This window comes from Peromyscus maniculatus, chromosome 1 (assembly GCF_049852395.1).
Source record: "Peromyscus maniculatus bairdii isolate BWxNUB_F1_BW_parent chromosome 1, HU_Pman_BW_mat_3.1, whole genome shotgun sequence".
Lineage (NCBI taxonomy): Eukaryota > Metazoa > Chordata > Mammalia > Rodentia > Cricetidae > Peromyscus > Peromyscus maniculatus.
In genome coordinates, this window is record NC_134852.1 from 110,251,346 (window position 1) to 110,269,722 (window position 18,377).

The 18,377-nt window shown below is 54.0% G+C and overlaps 1 protein-coding gene across 10 annotated transcripts in view; it reads left to right on the plus strand.

The window, feature by feature from the left end:
* The window catches only part of Arrb1 (arrestin beta 1), a 71,689-nt gene that overhangs the window by 44,468 nt on the left and 8,844 nt on the right, over positions 1-18,377 (plus strand). For 4 of the 10 annotated variants that reach the window (XM_016000725.2, XM_016000726.2, XM_016000722.3 and 1 more), the window contains exons 2-13: positions 2,123-2,153; positions 3,924-3,984; positions 7,195-7,239; positions 7,906-8,132; positions 8,801-8,860; positions 9,624-9,691; positions 11,323-11,458; positions 12,664-12,748; positions 13,138-13,210; positions 14,794-14,931; positions 16,166-16,249; positions 17,226-17,249. In XM_016000725.2, coding sequence (XP_015856211.1) covers positions 2,123-2,153; positions 3,924-3,984; positions 7,195-7,239; positions 7,906-8,132; positions 8,801-8,860; positions 9,624-9,691; positions 11,323-11,458; positions 12,664-12,748; positions 13,138-13,210; positions 14,794-14,931; positions 16,166-16,249; positions 17,226-17,249 — 1,032 coding nt within the window. The remainder of the gene's footprint in view (positions 1-2,122; positions 2,154-3,923; positions 3,985-7,194; positions 7,240-7,905; positions 8,133-8,800; positions 8,861-9,623; positions 9,692-11,322; positions 11,459-12,663; positions 12,749-13,137; positions 13,211-14,793; positions 14,932-16,165; positions 16,250-17,225; positions 17,250-18,377) is intronic. The other 6 variants (XM_016000728.3, XM_016000724.3, XM_076548130.1 and 3 more) reach the window with 3 other exon arrangements.

The following is an 18,377-nucleotide window of genomic DNA, read 5'->3' on the forward strand; positions in this document are numbered from 1 at the left end:
AAGAGTCCGGGCTTCCTGAAGGAGGTGGCCCCGGGTGCTGACTAAGGTGGCAGCAGGACATTCCCCATGCATGGCTGTGCTTCCTGCCCCTCATCACCCCCACTCTGCCCCTCACCCCTGTCACCTTTCCTTTATTCCCCTTGCCCTCCCCTCCCGTCTGTTCTTCCTGCCCTTTTGAAACATGGATGTAGGAAACAGTGGGTTGGATGAAGGCACCGGTCCCTGGAGGCCCCATCAGAAGCGGGGCTGGGTCCTGACCTGGTCCCTTGTTTGCTGTGCTCCCGGGCCAGTTAATGCACTGCCTGGAGCCTCCGGTTAATTCTCTGTGGAGCGGGAGTTAGAATACACATTCTACTATGAGAAATAATTAGCGGCTCGCCAGAGCTTCGCCTCCCCTCCCTTTCTGTTTGGTGGGCGTTGTTCCTCATGGCCCTCGGTGTCTCTCGACCTTCTCAGCAGCCTTTTCCCTCCCTTGGTTGTTTATGCTGTCTGGGTATGAGATCTTGCCTTTCCCTCAGAGCCCGGGCTACCAAGGGCTGGAGGTGAGCGAGGCTTGGAAGCTACAGGGTGGTCTCTTCTCTGGCTTCCAGGAACGTGGAGCTCCTAGCTTGGAGTTGCCTGTTCAGACTGAGTGCTCTGCATTTTTTCCTTACTTTAACAATTATCACACCCAGGCCAGTTGTGGCGTCTTCACACTCCCAACACTGATAAATAATAATGAGGAGAAGAAGCTCTTAGGGCCCCTAGGGGAGCCTTGGGGGAGATGCTGGGCCAAACTCCTTTGCAAGCAACACCCAGACCTGTCAATATTCCCCGGGCCCCAGAAGGGAGGCGAGGCCGGGCCAAGGCTGTGGAGACCCCACAGTCACAGGCCTGGATGCCTGCCGATTGATCGCCTTCTGGGAAGGATTGGGGCATACCCCGCTGAGCGTGGTGGAGCTGATTCATCTTTCTGGGTCTGTCCCATCTCTCCGCTTCAGGCTTTCTCTGTCTTTCCCTGGTTCTCTGTTCCTCCCGTCTCTTGTTCATCTGTTATTTTCATACTTGTATCTCTGTCTCTCCTCTCTTCACACCCCTCCCCTCCTTCTTTCCATCCCTCTCCTCATCCCCGGCTCGCTAGTTTTCCTTTTCTTCCGCTTCTCCCCAATAGCGGCTGAGAAATTGTCTACCGGCTGATGGCATGTAGGTGAGGGAGACTCAGACTCCCAGACCCAGCTCTGGGAGGGGGAAAGGGTTGCCATGGAAGGCCAGGGGCACTCTTCAAGCTCTAGGGAACTACATTACCATCTGACCTCCCGCCCAGTCGCCTGCTGTGTGAGCACAGGCGTGTCGTCCCCCCCCACCACACTTTCCTGTGCCTCTGTCTCTCAGTGAAGCCACAAGGGGTCGGTTCGTTTGTTTATCTGTTTCAACTAGTGTTTATGGAGTTCTTACCGTCTGCTGTCGTTTAACACATGTCTGTGGAACGATAGGGAGGTGTGCCCTTGTGTTTGGGATGCACCCGTGGACAGGAGAGAGTCCCCCGTGGTAGAGCACGCGTGCCAGCAGACAGGTGGGGCAAGAAGTAGAGTGTGTGGCGTCTCAGGGGTTGCTGGGAAGAAAGGAAGACGGAATCGAGAGGAGGACTGGGGGACGGGATGGCCGGCCTTGACAGCAGCGGGATTGGGAGAGTGGATGTTTGGGAAGAGTGTCCCGGGTGAGAGAGTAGGTTAGGGGAACTTTGAGGAGTCACCTGGTGCATAAGGAACAGCAAGGAACAGAGGCTGGAGAGCAGTGAGCCTGGAGACTAAGGGAGCGTGGCGGGGGGCGGGGGCGCAGGGAGGGGAAGAGGCGAGGTCAGATCCCTGGGACCTTGTGGGCACTCGAGGGTTTCCTGTACATGAGCTGGGTGAACTTGAGAGTCTCCCTCAGTCCACTCGGAAGGACCGAAGGAGGGCTGCAGGCGCCTGGCATCATCCTAGGAGAGGTAGAAGGATGGATGGACGCTGTCTTGCTCTGAGCCTTTGCTGGTGCCCGGATGCCACTCAAGGCCGTCACCTATGGCCCTGCCTAAGGGTCGCCTGCAAGAGATTGGCCGGGCAGAATCCATTAACCCTGGCTTCGCCTCTCTTTCTCTCCACAGAGTGTTCAAGAAGGCAAGCCCCAATGGAAAGGTGAGTCTGTGGTGTGTGCTGGCTCCTCACTGTCCCCACACTCCGGGCGCCTCTCTGGACTAGGAAAGGAAGCGGCGTCTCCAGGGAGAGACAGGCACTGCTAGCTGTCTGGGGTTGACACAGCTCTGTCCTCAGGAGCCCCCAATCCAAATGGGGTGCGTGGGGAGGTGTGGGGGGCTCCCTGGAAACCTTCTCTGTGGGCTTCAGGGAGCCCCAGCTGGGGAGAGATGGACTGGACTGTCCTGAAGAGACATCAGCGTGAGTATGAGAAACTGAGACAAGCTGGCCACTGTGATGCCATCAAGTCCCCTGGTGTGAGAGGTCATGGTGTCACCTCGTCCATCTTCCTCCAGGGGCTCCCAGGGCCCAGGCTGCTTGCTTGCTTGCTTGCTTGCACAGGCTGCAGACTGTATCCTGTTTTACCCTGTTCAGCAAACAGGCTGTACTGACGTCTCTGCCAGGTCTGGGCTGGGCCTGCTGGGGGTCGGGAGAGTACTGAGATAAGAGAGGTGCACGCGGTGCTCACAGTGCAGAAATCGACCATCTCACACGAAATGCCAAGTGTGAGATCCTGGGATGCCCAGGGACTGGAAGACGTTGCCTGGGATGTGTGTGTCAACCATGGCTTCCTCTGGAGGTGACACCATTCTAGGCAAAGCTAAGTGGAAAGGGGGAACTAAAGGGTGGAGGATAAAATCAAGGAAGTGTGGGACATCCGGGCTAGTGAGCCTCCAAGCAAGCGGAAGGAGCAGAGTTGAGGATGACACAGGACCCATGGCAGGTGTCCTGTGGGCAAGCTCAGCAGCTCACACACCTGGGTTGCCTTGTGCACATCTCTATCTCCATTTGGAGTCCATAGCAGACATCACTAATCATCTTTTAACCTTTCCTGCTGAGCCAAGATCCGCCCTATCTTGGATTCCTTGGCAATCCAGGGCCCCAGGCCTTCTAGACCATTCAATTAGATTTGGTATTTAGAATGAAATCCACCTGTCATCCTTCCCTGCAGGCACAGAGAAATGGTGAAAGAGTTTTCAGGAAGGCGCAGCTGTCTGAAAAGGCTGCTTGCTTAATTTGCATTTTAGGTGTGGCTAAAAGGTGATGGGAGCAGCTGGAGGCCGCAGAATGTCAAAGGGACTGATGTGGTCTCCCTTGAGGAATATGATGGAGTAGAACGGTCAGGATTATGGGGAGGCTGAGGAGCAGGGCCATCTAGGATGGTGCTCTCAGTTCAGTTTTGAGTCATTGGAGCTCTAGCTGGCTCAGGGCTCCTCCTTGCTGGCTGGTGATTGGGTAGGGAGCTAGCTCCCTGATTCCTCAGTGCCCCAGAAGAAACATCCTCATGTGAGTAGCTCCCGGCCTGGTGCAGGGTAGGCAGAGCTGAAGATCCCAGAGCCAGCCTCAGCACCCGCACTGAGCACACGGCTTGCTTGCCTGCTCACCAACCCTCCTCAGGATGCCCTGCTTTCCTGTTTTGATCTGTTTTCCCTCCGACTCCTCAGGGGGGTTTGGCTTGAAGACCTCCCTCGGCCTCAGTATGTTGGTCCGTAAAAGGGGAAGAATACCAACTCTTTCATAGGGGTTTGGGAGGCAGAGCTGTTTAAACATTTTTCAGAGGTCTACTATCGTTAATATTAGGTATATTAATATTAGGTTTGAGGGGCCACATCTTGCTGTGATTCCAGGAAGGGTTAAGAATGTGTCTAGGCATCGGCGTCCTGTGTCATGCTGGCCCACAGCCACTAATCTTCTTGTGCCTCTCTCCTCCAGCTCACTGTCTACCTGGGGAAGCGGGACTTCGTGGACCACATTGACCTCGTGGATCCTGTGGGTGAGTGCTGGGAAGTGGGCTAGGGAAGGGCCCCATCTCCACCAGGGCCTGATACCCAGGATGGATGGACATGGCTTCCTGCTTCAGGAAGCGAGCTTCTTTCTGGGCAGCTCCTCCCTAGTCAAGAGAGAGAGTCCTCTTTGACTGCTCCAAGGCTGGAAGGAGGCCCTGATGGACAGCAGCTGCCACAGCTTATATAAGGCTTAGTGTGCAGCAGCAGTATCTCCTGCTTTCTGGACAGACAGACTGAGGAACAGAGAGGCTCAGCGACTTGTTCCAGGTCACACAGCTAGTGAGTCGAAGGGTCTGCTGCATTCTAGCTCCTTGCTCTGCTATCTCCTGGGGAAATTCTTCTCAGGATTTTGGAAAGAGGGGCTGTCCTCACTTAAGTGGGGCTCTGCCGGAGAGGCTGAGTCACAGCTGAGATCAGCTCCTAAGGTCTTGGCTGAGTTCAGGGTGTCTTGCCCTTGGAACTGTTGCCATCTTGGGTTGGATTATTCTTTGTTGGTGGCATCTGCCTGGTACACTGCAGGATATTTGCCATCATCCCTGGCCCTGCCCAATAGGTACCAGGACTACACCTACCACCACCGCAGGTAGGACAATGCTAAATGACCCTGTGGAAGTGAATTGCCCACGCTCAGAACAGCTGCTTCTATAGAAAGACATTGGCCTCAAGCCTCTTTTCGTTTTGGGTGAGGGAGGTCCAGAATCACCCTGGTTTACAAATGGAAGCACTGAGGCCGGAGAGTTTCAATTATCACCATTATTATTTTTTTAAAGATGGTCATGAACACACCAGAGTGATGTAAACTGAGGCCAGGGCCAGGTGAAGAAACTGGGGTGTGTGACTTGGGAGGTGTCCTAGAGAAGTTGCTATGTTCTTGTGCACTGCCCTGGGCTAAGAGGGACCCTTGTGGTTCCAGAGTCACGAGGACAGAGCAGAGCAGCAGGTTTTAGCTCATCAGAGAAAAGACCCTGTGACTGTAAGCAGGGGCCCTGGGCAGGGCTGCAAGCTGCTGATTCTGGCTTCATTCCAGCCCCCTTCTTTTATGACCTGGGACAGGGCCACCCACTCCTCCTCTCCAGCCTTGCCTGGGAACAGGGTGTAGGTCTTCTGATGCTCCACCATTTGCATCTTCTTCAGAACTGGCTTCTCTGAGGCACTGGGCCTGCAGTTCATCCGGGGTTCACCTGTGCGTGGCTTCAGGCAGTGGACTCCAGAGAGTTCTCTGTGGGCCAGTATTGAACGTAACCCTAGAAGGAGCAGCAGAGGCTGTGGAAGGGCTAGAGAAGGAGGGAGCCAGGTCCTCAGTAGATACGTTGGCACCAGAGGGGACCTACTTCATGCCAGGCTCCCCGCGGGACCTGAGGACCCGGTGAGTTCCTAGGTCACTGTCCAGGTTTGGCCATGTGCCTCATGAAGAAGCCCTCTGTGTAGGACGTTGCCCTCTCTCTGAACTGGTCCTGTTTTCCTGTCCTTCACCTTCCCATCTGGGGTGGGGACCTGGTGCTAGTCCAGGGCCCAGGACCAGTTGATGGGGCATGTGCCACCAGCTCTGGGAATCCTCTCCTACCAGACAGGCCACAGAGCTGAACTGTTCCTTCTGGCTATCTTGTCTTGTCCTTTGGTCATCTAGTGAGCGACGCTTCCCTGTCCTATAGAGCCTGGCTCCAAGTCACCCTCCCCACAACCCCACTGAGGAAGTACCACTGGCAGGAGCAAATCCCTTCACTGGGACATTGTATTTATTCTAGCTGAGTCCCAGGATTCCAGTCAGTGCAGGACATGGCACAGAGGTGATGTCCATCATGGATGGAAAAGTATGCATGGGGGTTGGGGGACCCTGAGGATAGATTGGGGATATCCCTGTTTAGACGACCCTATGACCTTGGACTAAGGTACTCACTGTCTGTTTCTTGAGATAGTCTGAGTGGTCAGTTATAGGGATAGCATGGGAGTGGGTACGTGGTGTGTGTGTGTGTGTGTGTGTGTGTGTGTGTGTGTGTGTGTCTGTCTGTCTGTCTGTCTGTGTGTCTGTCTGTGTGTCTGTCTGTCTGTCTGTCTGGGGATGCCAGACAGAGATGATCCTTGCGACAATGCTCCTCCTAGCCTCCTGGGACACTCAGCTCCTCCTCTGTGTCCTGCCAGATGCTCTGCTCCCAAGGACAGGCCTTGTGAACGGTGTTAAGGTGCTTCTCTTTCTCTCCACTGTGTGAGTCACTTTTATCACTGTGACGAGATGTTCACTTATTTGGGAGATGACTTTAGAGGGTTCAGGCCACAGTCCTCAGCTGTGGCACTGCAGTGAGGCAGAGCGCCATGACAGGGGCCGTGTGGAGGAAGGAAGCTGCTTCCTTCACAGTGACCAGGAAGCAGAGCAGGGAGGAGGGACTAGGAACCAAATAGATGCCTCCTGGCACACTGACTGGCATTCTTCCTCCTAAAGTTCCCACTGCCTCCCAGTAGCTCATTAAGCTGTGAATTCGCTGATGGGTTAGGTCCTCCATGAGCCAGTCACTCCCCAAAGGCAGACACTGTTGCTTTGGAGACCAGCCTTCAATACACCAGCCTTTGGAGGACATTTCAGATCCAAACTGTGACAGTCATGCCCACACATGCCAGGGGCTGTCCGAATACTTCCATATGTGACAGAATTTACCCATGTGCACCTGGACACAGACCACCCACCTGTCCTCACATGAGCCTTGAGAGCTACTGATCATAGACACCCCCCACTCCTCACGATATCCAGGGAGCTCTGAAAAATCTCACTGTTCCTAAGCCTGGTGCAGACTCTGTTTATTACCAAGCTAACCTAACATGACTCAAGGCCATTTACCATAGTTAGCCTCTTGGCGAGATTAGTTATTTAATGATGGCAATTCTGAGAATTGTCCTTATGTGGGTTTGTCATTGTGTGCAGGACATAGTGTGCTTACACAAACTAAAATCACCATGATGTCCCTAGGCAGTATGGGGCCACCTAATACATAATGTTCTTTGAAACATTGTTCTATAATGTGTGACTGGAGCTGTGTTTTCCTGTAGAGGTGTCAAGGGCTCTGACAGGAGGTACGCATCCTGCAGAGGGTGGTACCCAAAGACCATGTGTCCTACTTATTACCTTTGGGGTTTGGTTTGAGTGGATGTTTGGGGCCTGGGTTGAAAAGGTCAAGTTGGGGGACTCTGTGCCTTGTCTCCCCCAGATGGTGTGGTCCTGGTGGATCCTGAATATCTCAAGGAAAGGCGAGGTAAGCTGTGTTCCTCTTACTCACACAGTATGCCGGGGGCTCCTCATCCTCTGCTCTCTGGTGGCCTCCCGTGGCTTCTCCCTGTCCATCCTGTGGTTACATGCATAAATGCCCCAGTGCATACTGTAGTAAGAACTCTGGCCTCTGGCCCAGAGCAGCCCTGCCTCATGCCCGCCATGGGAGAACTTATGCCCTGTCCCATCAATAAGACAGCAAGGCCTGGCACAGGGAGGATGACAGCAGAGCAGGAGAGAGGCTCCCATTTCATAGATGTTAAAGGTGAGGAGGTCTGTGCACAAGGTTAGGGTTAGGCTGGGCTGAGATCCCACGCCTTTTAGACACAGCCTTCTGTACGCTTCCCTTCTAGGCTGTCCTCCGCCCCTCTCCTAAGCCCGCCAGCCTAATCCAACCACCACAGCCGCCAGGCTGCCTGACTATCCTCCTGCCCCTCCGTACTCCTGGGCTGGAGTGAGCGGAGGAGGGCAGAACTGCCCGGAAGGAGGCCCCTTCCTAAGAGGCTGCATCAAGGCTGCCCTTGAAGGCGCCCTGTGTCAGAGAGCCAGTGTGCCCACCCCGCTTGAACCTGGGACAGGCTGATAGCCTCCAGTGGGCCAAACCCCAGGGCTGCAGCTGGAGCTCTGGGGGGGTTGTGTGCTGCCCTCCCAGGCCCCTCCTCAGTGCCCCTGCTCCTCACAGTCTACGTGACGCTGACCTGCGCCTTCCGGTATGGCCGGGAAGACCTGGATGTCTTGGGTCTGACTTTTCGCAAAGACTTGTTTGTGGCCAACGTGCAGTCCTTCCCACCGGCCCCTGAGGACAAGAAGCCGCTGACTCGGCTACAGGAGCGGCTCATCAAGAAGCTGGGCGAGCATGCCTACCCCTTTACCTTTGAGGTCAGCTCTCCTTCTCCACCTGCAGTCCAAAAGTGTCGTCACCCCAGGGATGCACTCAGGGCAGGCACATGGGGAAGGCAGTGGGAGGGGGGGCAGCTGCTTTGACTCACCCAATTGGTACCCGGGTCCCATCACTTACATTACCTGCTATGTGTCTTATCTCTGACCACTGTGGAGAGGTCACCTTGACCTCTAGGCTGCTCTTCTGGCCCTCCTGCATTTCAGTTATTAGAGAAAGGAAGGCCGGGGTGGTTGCGGTGAAGGAGGGAGTCCCGCCTGGCCCTCCCCGCAGACAGGCTGCCCACATGCCCAGCTGATCCCTCTGTCATGCCTCCTTACCATTCCAAGACTCCATGCTTCTGGAGTTCACATCTTCGTGTTTTCAAGACTCCATGATTCTGGGGTGGGGCTGAGCTGAGCTCTTAGGTGAAGAACACTCAGATTCTTATCTCCTCCCACCCCCCAGTCTGCCCCTGCCCCTGTGTGCAGCAGAGTGTGATATGGCTGGACCAGGAGAGAAAAAGTCTATTTCGGGGCTTCCTAGTCTGACAGAGAAGAGATGGCCTGTCCTCCGGGGACTTGGTCTGGTGGGTGTGTAGGAGAGAGGTGTGTAGGGAAAGACAAGGCCGAGGTGAAAGTTTAGCTCATTGTATTTGTCTCCTGAACAGATCCCTCCAAACCTTCCATGCTCGGTGACATTGCAGCCAGGGCCGGAGGACACAGGGAAGGTAGGTCATTCCAAGGGGACCATCTCTCTTGTTCTAGGCTCTCGTGCCCCCAGAGCCCTGGTTTTGTCCCCATAGAGTAGTGGACGTCTGGAACCTCCCTGCCTGGGCCTAGGCCTGGCTGATATCCCTTGGACCTTCAGTCCCTTGAGACAAGGCTGCAGATGCAGGCTGGCCTCGCCCCCACATTCGGTGATGCGTCATAGACTCCCATGAGTCACTCTTGCTGGCTCTGGTATTGGTTGCACAGGACCAGCAGATTCTGAGTACCTACATGTGGCGTCACATAGTGCCTAGCTGCCTTGTTTGGGGATGGGATTGCTGCTGTTTTACAGCTGGGGGTCATGGAAGCTGGGGGAGGAGTCAGAGCTGCAGCATCCCAGGCCCCGGACTTGAGAGTTCACACTCTCATCCTCACAGCAGAGACAGTGAACATGCGCCCTCATATTATTAGAGAGTGGAAGACCCTGTGACACTCGGTATGGGGGTCTTCACATTGCTGATGGCTGTCCTGACCGAAGCCGGAGTCCCAAGAGTGATTGGGGTTGGCTGGTGGACTCGCTGGAGCAGTTCCAGTGGAAGGTCCTGGGTCAGGGGCAGCATCGGGACAAGGTTAACACTGGTTCCAGGGTTTCAGATCCATATCAAGGAGCCCCTAAGAGGCAGAAGTTTATTTTCTCACCCAGCATTCTGGCTTGTAAGATGGGAAGGGTGGTTGGGACCTCGACTCCCCAATACCCTGGGATCAGCACGGCTTCCTACACAGGCCTGTGGTGTGGATTATGAAGTCAAAGCCTTCTGTGCCGAGAACCTGGAGGAGAAGATCCACAAAAGGTGGGCAGGATGCCGGTGGGAGAAGGGAGGAAGGGCAGGAGGGGAAAGTCCAAAGAGGACCAATGAGGAGGGGCTGCGCTGTGGGAAGGGTCTGGAAGGCTGTCAGGTCATGGAGAGCTTCCTGGAGGAGGTGGTCTGAGGGGTCTGAGCTAGTCCTCCCTCACATCCCTACCGCTGTCTTAACCCTCCAGACTGCAGTTAACTTTCGACAGTGCATAGAGTGTGCCCAGGCTGTCCACACTCCCCGGCTTGCCCACTGAGAGCAGGAGCAGAGCCTGTGTGTTGTGGAGGGATCTGAGCAAGGAAGGGAAGTGGAGAAAGTGTGGCTCAGAGATGGGACATTCCCCTGCAGTGCTGGACAGAGAGAGGACAGAGCAGCCGGCCTTGACGTCTCATGGCTGCCCTCCCTGGGGTTCAGGACACAGGACTCTCACGCCCCTGCCTTCTAAGTCCAGTTGCTAGACCGGTCAGCTGAGGGATGTCCACCAGCCTCTTTAGGGACGGGGTTGCCACCTGGTGGCGACTAGGTTTATCACAAGCATTTCAAGCTGCAGCTTGGCAGCTCCCGTGCAGGGGTCGGAGGGGTGGATTAGACTCTTCTCTCTTGCATCTCTGTCCCAACTCTCCCCTTAAGACCTGAGATGAAGGGGACCTAACAGCGTTGTGGAATATGGGCGGGCTCTTGAGCGGAACAGTGAACAGCAGGCGACCTTGAGAGTCACCACCCTCACCCTCTCCTGTGGGCCATCTTAAGTCTGCTCCCAAGACTCACTAGTAAGATTGACACAGGAGCTGTCAGTTCTCAAACGCTTAGTTGGTTCTGGCCATGTCCAGAGTGATGGACAGATGTGGATTGCTTTAACCCTTCCAGCGGCCCTGAGGGGTAAGTGCGGTTGAGGCTGTTTTACCGATGAAGAAACTGAGGCACGGGGAGGTAATTTCCTCAGGCCATGTGGTTAATAAGAAGAGAGCTAGGTGTGCCGCCGAGACTCTCAGGTTCCAGGGAATGGAGGTAGCTTGTTGGAGAAATGAGGGTGCTGGTATTCCCAGCATGCCCCTGAGGTAGTGTGCAGCCGAGTCCCTCAGCAGTGCAGTCCACTTTTGCTTCTACCCTAAGCCCTGGGACCTCCACTGAGCCGGTCTTCTTGGTGGGTTTCTCCGAGTCACCTCTTCCTTGTCCTGCACCTCTCTGGCTGAGTCTACATCCTGTAATGAAATCCTCCACCTCCGACGGGGGCCTGTCCAATCTGCGTATTTCCACGTAGCAGGTCTTTAACAGATAAGGCCGCCAGGCGGCCCTCACAGCCGCATGTGCTGAGACTGTGGTAGTGGACAAGTTAGACAAGAGGCTTCCGTCCTCAGGCAGCTTCAGGAGACAGACGGTGTGAGAAGCAAAACACAGTCCCATTCTTACCATTGTGCTGGGTACCGGAACATGGATCTGATGAAGTGATGCTGCGGGGTTGCCCAGGGACAGAGTGGAGGAGGCTGGAGTGGGGTCGCATGGCAACAAGCCCTCCAGGCTAACCTCTGTGGTTGGCAGGCCTGTTGAACAGGAGAGAGATGTAGGTACCTCGGAGACGAGAGCGTGGAGGCTGGTGACTGTCTTTCTCCCCACACGTCTTCCTTAGGAATTCTGTGCGGCTAGTCATCCGGAAGGTTCAGTATGCCCCAGAGAGGCCTGGCCCTCAGCCCACAGCCGAGACCACCAGGCAGTTCCTCATGTCGGACAAGCCCCTGCACCTCGAGGCATCTCTGGATAAGGAGGTAAGAGGCTCAGACTCGTTGTCCCCAACTCTGATACCTTTCAGACCCCACTGTCTCCTGATCTTCCTTGAGGGTTTTGGGAATCCTGTGGGGATCCAAAGGACTGACAGAGGTATGCCTGTGCACAGACCAGACAGGAGCAAGGCACCTTCTGGAAGGGTCCTGGCCACTCCCTCCTCACATCCTGATAACTGCCTGCTTCAGGCTGGGTGGGGAGGCCCAGCTGTATTAGCAGGGGTGGTGATGGGGAGCAGGACCCAGGGACTCCTCACCATTACCCTCTGATCCGTGAGCTAGAAGGCAACAAACTCTTAAGAAGTCAGGGTACTCTAAGGCAGCTGACTGGGGTGTGGGTGTGACTCACCTTCTTGGGGAAGCTAAAGGCAAGCGCCTGGGTAAGATACGGTGGAGGCCCTTCTCTGAGAATTCAGAGCATCCTTTAGCAAGGTGGTTATCCCTTCTTCCCTTCCCTGAATCTTCCAGAGATTTCTGTGTCTGCAAATCCAGACCATCAGGGCCCGCAGGGACTTGAGACATTGCTCTATTCCACCCCTCACATCAACTAAAGGAGAATCTGAGACTTACATAGCATGTCTAAGGGCATGCAGTGGTCATCACCATGGTTACTGTTGTTGTCTTAGCTAGTGGTCAGAACAGGACTGAAGCCGGGAATGCCAGCTTCCTTTTCTTATTGGTATGCATGTGTGTGGGTGTGCATGGGTGCATATGTGGGTGTATGTGTGTGTATGCGCATGTGTGGAGCTGGATGACGACCTTGGGGGTGTCATTCTCAGGGACACAATCTACTTCCTTTTGAGACAGAGTCTGCCATTGGCCTGGAGCTCACCAACTAGGCTGGACTGGCTGGCCACTGAGACTCAGGGATCCTCTGGTCTCTGCCTCCCTAGTGCTGGGTTACAATCAAGGGCCAGCACACCCAGCATTTTTACATGGGTCTCGAGACTGAACAAAGGTCCTTGTGTTTGCAATACAAGTACTTTACAGACAAAGCCGTCCCCCAGTCCTGGAATGTCATCTTCTTATACAGACATCATTGAAAGGTCCCACAATGGTACTGAAGGTCAATATGCTTGGTATTGGGTGGCCCTTTTATTCCAGTGGCAAGTGGCTGATGGAGTTGGGGGCAGAGGTTAGAATAACCAGGTGTTTTCTCTGCCCACACTCGCCTGTCTTTTGCCTCACAGATCTATTACCATGGAGAACCCATCAGCGTCAATGTCCACGTCACCAACAACACCAACAAGACTGTGAAGAAGATCAAAATCTCGGGTAGCTGGGAAATTCTCCCAAGGGTTGGGATAGCTGTAGGCACGCCCTTTGTTGAAATCTGTGAAGCGCCATTAATAGCTTCAGAAATGGGTCTGCTCTCAGGCAATGGTGGCTTCGAAGCTGGTGTCCCAGGCAATGGGGTTCTTGCTTTGGCTACTTCTTTCCAAAGGCTTTCTGGGCCCTGACCAAGCTGTCCTGGGAGCAAAGACTTGGTCATGGAAGGGACTGGGCTTGCTTTGGTGGGGACTTCTTTTTGGCTGGGGTGATGGCCTCTGGTAAACCCTGACCATTGTCTCAATCTAAGCACTCCTAGCCTAGGGAGCTTAAGGTGCATCCTGGGAGCGGCCCCCTGACTCATGTGCCTGCCTCCCCTGCCTCTCTCTCTCCAGTACGCCAATATGCAGACATCTGTCTCTTCAACACAGCCCAGTACAAGTGCCCAGTGGCCATGGAGGAGGCCGAGTAAGTGTGTTTTTAAGGCCCACTTTGGATGGGTGGGACTAGATAGGAGAATGGGAAGCCTAGGCCCAGGCATCTCTTCTCAACTGTGGAGGGCTGGGTCTCCACCTTCTTTGACATTCATAGTAGACTGTGTGGAAGAGCCTTCTTTAAAAAAAATTTTTTCCCCACATCTAACTTTTTGTTGTGGCACATATAGGAAGGTCAGAAGACAACTTTTGGGAGTCAGTTCTCTCCTATTATGTGTGTCCTAGGTTAGAATTCAGGTGACATGTGCCTTCACATGCTGAGTGAATTCACTGGCCCCTGTTTTCGTTTTTGAGTCCAGGTCTCACTATGAGACCAGGCTAGCCTGAAACTCACCATGTAGCTCAGGCTTGCTTGGAATTCATGGCAATCCTACTTCAGCTCTCCAAGTACTGACATTATAGGTGTGAGCAACCACACCTGCCACTTGGACATAGTTTTTTATATCCTACATGTTATTATTGGGCCAAATGTTCATGCATTATTGGATATTCTTATATCCATTATCAATTAAAAACAAAACCCAAGGCCACAAGGCTTAGATTTCTGGTGAGTGTCAGGGGTACAGTGAAATGACCCAGAGCCAGAATAGCATTCAGTCCCAAGTGGAATGTCACATTCTGGGACATACTTGCATCTGCAGCCTGGAGGAAGGAGAGGTGCCTGGGCTTCCAAGGGAGCATGTTCCTGGTGGGGGTAGGGGTTGGTGTTGGGGTTGAGATGTGGCTGACTCTTCTCAAAGAGGCAAATCTGGGGCTTACTCCAGGGCTGCCCCTGTGTCAGCTTCCTTACCTGCATCGTCATGAAAAGGGAGAGGGGAGACAGAACAACACCAGGAGAAATAAACAGCCGAAGCCCCTGCATGTGATTGATAGATATGCATGTGATTGATAGATAGGCATGTGATTGATAGATATGCATGTGATTGATAGATAGGCATGTGATTGATAGATATGCTTTACAGCAAGTAAGACTGTAGTGGTAGAATCCAGATGGGGACTTGCAGACACTGAGTAGCTTTACTCGTGGTTTGTATGCGGTGATACTTTTAAAAGGAAATGCGATGGCTCGGCAGCTAAGAGCACTTGCTGCTCTTCCAAAGGCCTGGGGTTCATTTTCCACCATCCACAGCCGGCAGCTCACAACTGCTTGTTCTCCAGTTCCAGGAGATATGATGCCCTCTTCTGGCCTCTGAGGGCACTTGCATGAATGTCGATGCACATACACTCATGGAGGCACGCGCACGCGCGCGCGCACACACACACACACACACACACACACACACACACACTTAATCATTAAGTAAACGATGAAAGTAAATGTGCTGTTTAAATGTGCATCGTGGGCATTCCTAGCCCAGGGGCCGTCCTGCCTGTGTGTGGTGTGCCTGTGCCTCTTTTGGGTGGCAGTGAGCTTCCTTCCAGAGCTGGGCTTGGCCAAAGTGTCCCCTGCGTCTGGGATACAGAAGAAGTTTTAGAATAGGGCCAGCCCAGACATGTTGACCGGGTTAGGGCCGGCTGTGATAAGGGCCACCTTCATGCCACTTCTCTACTTCCCAGTGACACTGTGGCACCCAGCTCAACGTTCTGCAAGGTCTACACACTGACTCCCTTCCTGGCCAACAACCGAGAGAAGCGGGGTCTTGCCCTGGATGGGAAACTCAAGCACGAAGACACAAATCTGGCTTCCAGCACTCTGTGAGAACCGCCCCCTCCAAGTCCCATGCTCCTAATGCCCACCCTGCATGGGGCCCCACCCTCTCGGCCCACCACCATGAGGACGAGGTTTAGGCTCTTTTCCCAGTCTCGACTAGGGCCAGTCCCCAGAGTGTGACTAGCCAGGAAGGGTGTCTTCCTACTCCCACCTGCCCACCCAAAGACTACTCAGCCCCATCATTTGGCTCTGGGGGGCACAAATGGAAAAACTTTCTGCAAGCATTGGCAGCCCTTAGCCTAGAGTCCTTAACATAGATTGGGAGTGTCCCTGATGCTGTCGAGGTTGGAGGGGAGAGAACAGCTTCTAGAAGGGTCCTGGAAGGAGATACATGGGGGCTTGGAGAGGCTGGGGAAGAGATGGTGAGCTGGGTAGATAGATTTGGGGGCCCTTCCACCTGAGGTACTATGAGGCCATCTGGTCACTTTTGTTCTGTGGGTGTCACAGCCTCCAGGGTTACCCGACTCTGGAGGAGTCCAGACAGTGTGGGACTCATTACCTCTGTTGATAATCTGGCTCTCTTCAGGGATTTGGTCTCTATCTGTTGTGACTGAGACCACCATTCCCAGCTCAAAGACTCTTGGCTCAGGCTAGACCATCACATTATTGTCACTCCTTACAGTGACAATAAGCAATTTACCAACAAGCTGTTTGTCCCCTTTCTACCCTGGCTCACACCCGACCTGCCCTCCACTCCCCCAGTGAGGCGTCACCTCTTGAAGACATCCTTCCCATGCTACCATGACTCCCAGCTGCCCATGGCTTCTCAGCTCTCAATGTGGCCCTTTCTGCTTACGGCTTACTGAGCACAAAACCTTGTGAGAGAAGCGAGTGAATGGTAGGAGAGTGGTTAGGGCCTGCTCTCACTGCACTGTGTGGCACTGGCTAGGCACGGAGGAGGGCCCACTAAGGATGCAGAGCAAAGACATTTCATAGGCAAACATGGAACAGAAGGGACCAGGGCCGTGGCTCAATGTTAGAGTACTTGCCCATCAAATAGGAGGCTCCGAATTCGGTCTCTAAGAGTCACAAAGAGTGACATTTATGGAACCCAAGGCCACCGGGTCCAGTCCACTGGGCACAGCTCACTTTCCTAGCTCTGTTGGACCTAGTGGCTTAGGAGAGGGAAGGATGGTGGTACCTCCCTTCACACTCCACTGCCTCCCACATCCCACCCGCCAAGGAGCGGCATGAACCAGCTTCCCTGTCTCCCTGCAGGTTGAGGGAAGGTGCCAACCGTGAGATCCTGGGGATCATCGTCTCCTACAAAGTCAAAGTGAAGCTGGTGGTGTCTCGGGGCGGGTGAGTCCAGATGCCCCAGCACCCCAGCACCCCTGCCCCGTCCCATTTGCCTGGCCTTTCAGCTGCATCTTCCTGTGGAGGAGGCGAGACTTGAGGACTTCTCTTCCTCCCTCTGGTTCCTCTTCCTTCTCCACTGGCAGAGGCTCCTCCTCTCCATCCCTCTCCCTTTCTCCTCCTCTTCAGCCTAGGCCTGGGTCTGGCTCTCAGGACTGAACACAGCCTATGTGAGTCAGGGTGTCCTCAGACTGTGTACTGTGACTCTCAGGGGCTACCATGCCCTTCCTCACATCTCAGGGCACAGTGCCCACACACCACTCTCAGAGACTGAGAAACTCAGAGCTGGGTTGGGGGTTTGCTAACCTGGCTCACTTTCCCATTTTGTAGATGGGGGAAATGAGGCCTAAATAGTTCTCCCAAAGAACTAAGTAGCACTTATTAGGGTATTGCCTCTGACCCAAGGATGATGCAACTCATGTTGTCATAGCGCTTGGGAAGGAGAAGCAAGAGATCAGGAGTTCGAGGCCGTTCTTGGTGGCATGTCGAGTTTGAGGTCAGCCTGGACTGTATCACACACACCCTGTTTCAATAGAATAAAGAATATCGTCTCTGTGGCTGGCAGTGTTAATACTGAATGCATGTTACAGACCATTTCTAAACCCAGTGGACAGTCCTGTGTTTTGTGACCTTGCAGGACCCACAGTCTTCCCATATCCTAGTGACCCCAAAGTCTTCCTTCTGCCATTAGGTAGCCTGGAAGTGGGGCATTAGTTCTTACAGATATTCTGGGGTCCAGGGGCTCCGCAAGCCAGCCCACCCCTCCGTGTCCTCTATGACCTGTTAGCTGCACAGGGGTGGGGAACATGTCCTTTGGGTCTTCTGGGGCAGGGTGGCAGAGGAGTGAACGAATGTCCTTTTTCTTTTCTCCCCCTTTGCACTCTGTCCCGACTGCTTCTTCTGCCTCCTCTGGCCCACTCAGCCTGTTGGGAGATCTTGCGTCCAGGTAAAGTCCCCCCGCATCCTGCTTTGCCCGCCTTCCTGCAGGTCCCAGGGTCGCAGACCCAGCTGATCAGAACCACAGGGTGCTGGGAGGGAGGAATCTGGGGGTTATCTCAGACTGCAGGCTCTGTGGAGGTGTGGCAACTGGAGCTGTACTGGGAACAGTGGGGAGAGCTGGCTCTCACCAGAACACCTCAGCTGGCTTTCCTTCCCGCTCAAGTGGCAGGACCTTTGTAGACACCAGTGGCCCAGGCAGTGGCCCCTAGGAGGGCCAACTGAAGTCCTGACCTGAATTCAGAATGCTTCAGAGATAGGCAGTCTCAGTGGCTTTCAGACTTCTGCTCCATTGAGAATTCATGGCTCACGGTAGTCAGTTGCCCTTGCGGCAGCCAGACAGTAATTTAGGAGTGTGTGTGTGTGTGTGTGTGTGTGTGTGTGTGTGTGTGTGTGTGCCCCAGACACGATAGTGTGACTTTCTTCTGTCACATGATGATGGTGTCACTCACCCTATGAAATCCGAGTGATTCAAGAGATAATTCTATCTTGTTCAGTGTCATCCAGCAAAGAGTTTCGGAGTCCAGACTTGTAGCCAGGCCTTTGCAGGGTGCTGGGATCTCAGAAGGGAGCCATTGGTGCCCTTACTGCTCACAGCCTGGCAAGGCCGGTGCCCAGGTCATTCCAGCCTTGACCTGATGACTTCACTGAAGGCTGATGGAATCTGGCTTTTACCAGCGCCCGTCACCATACCCAGTCCCTTCCCACTTCCCAGCTCCGAGCAACACAATCAGTAAGATGTGATTGTGTCTTCTGGAGGCCTTCACAGTTTAAGGCTCTCCTGGGACGATGCCACCATTAGCAGAGAAGAGCCTCTGGGGCTGCTTTTTTTTAAAATCAGTCTCCCAGTTCTGTTTATCATCCAGTAGTTAAGGGGGTTTATGATGGAGCCAGAATCTTTTTTCACTTACCACTGTGCAGCCTGAGGCAAGACTTAATCTACAGGTACCTTAGCTTCCTGGTCCTTGCCCAGGCCATGGTAATAATAGGGTCGTTGTGAGGGGTACAGGAGTTGGACTCTAAGGAGGGTCTTGCAACAGTCCTAGGTACAGCTTGTACCATGCAAGTGCCTGCTCTT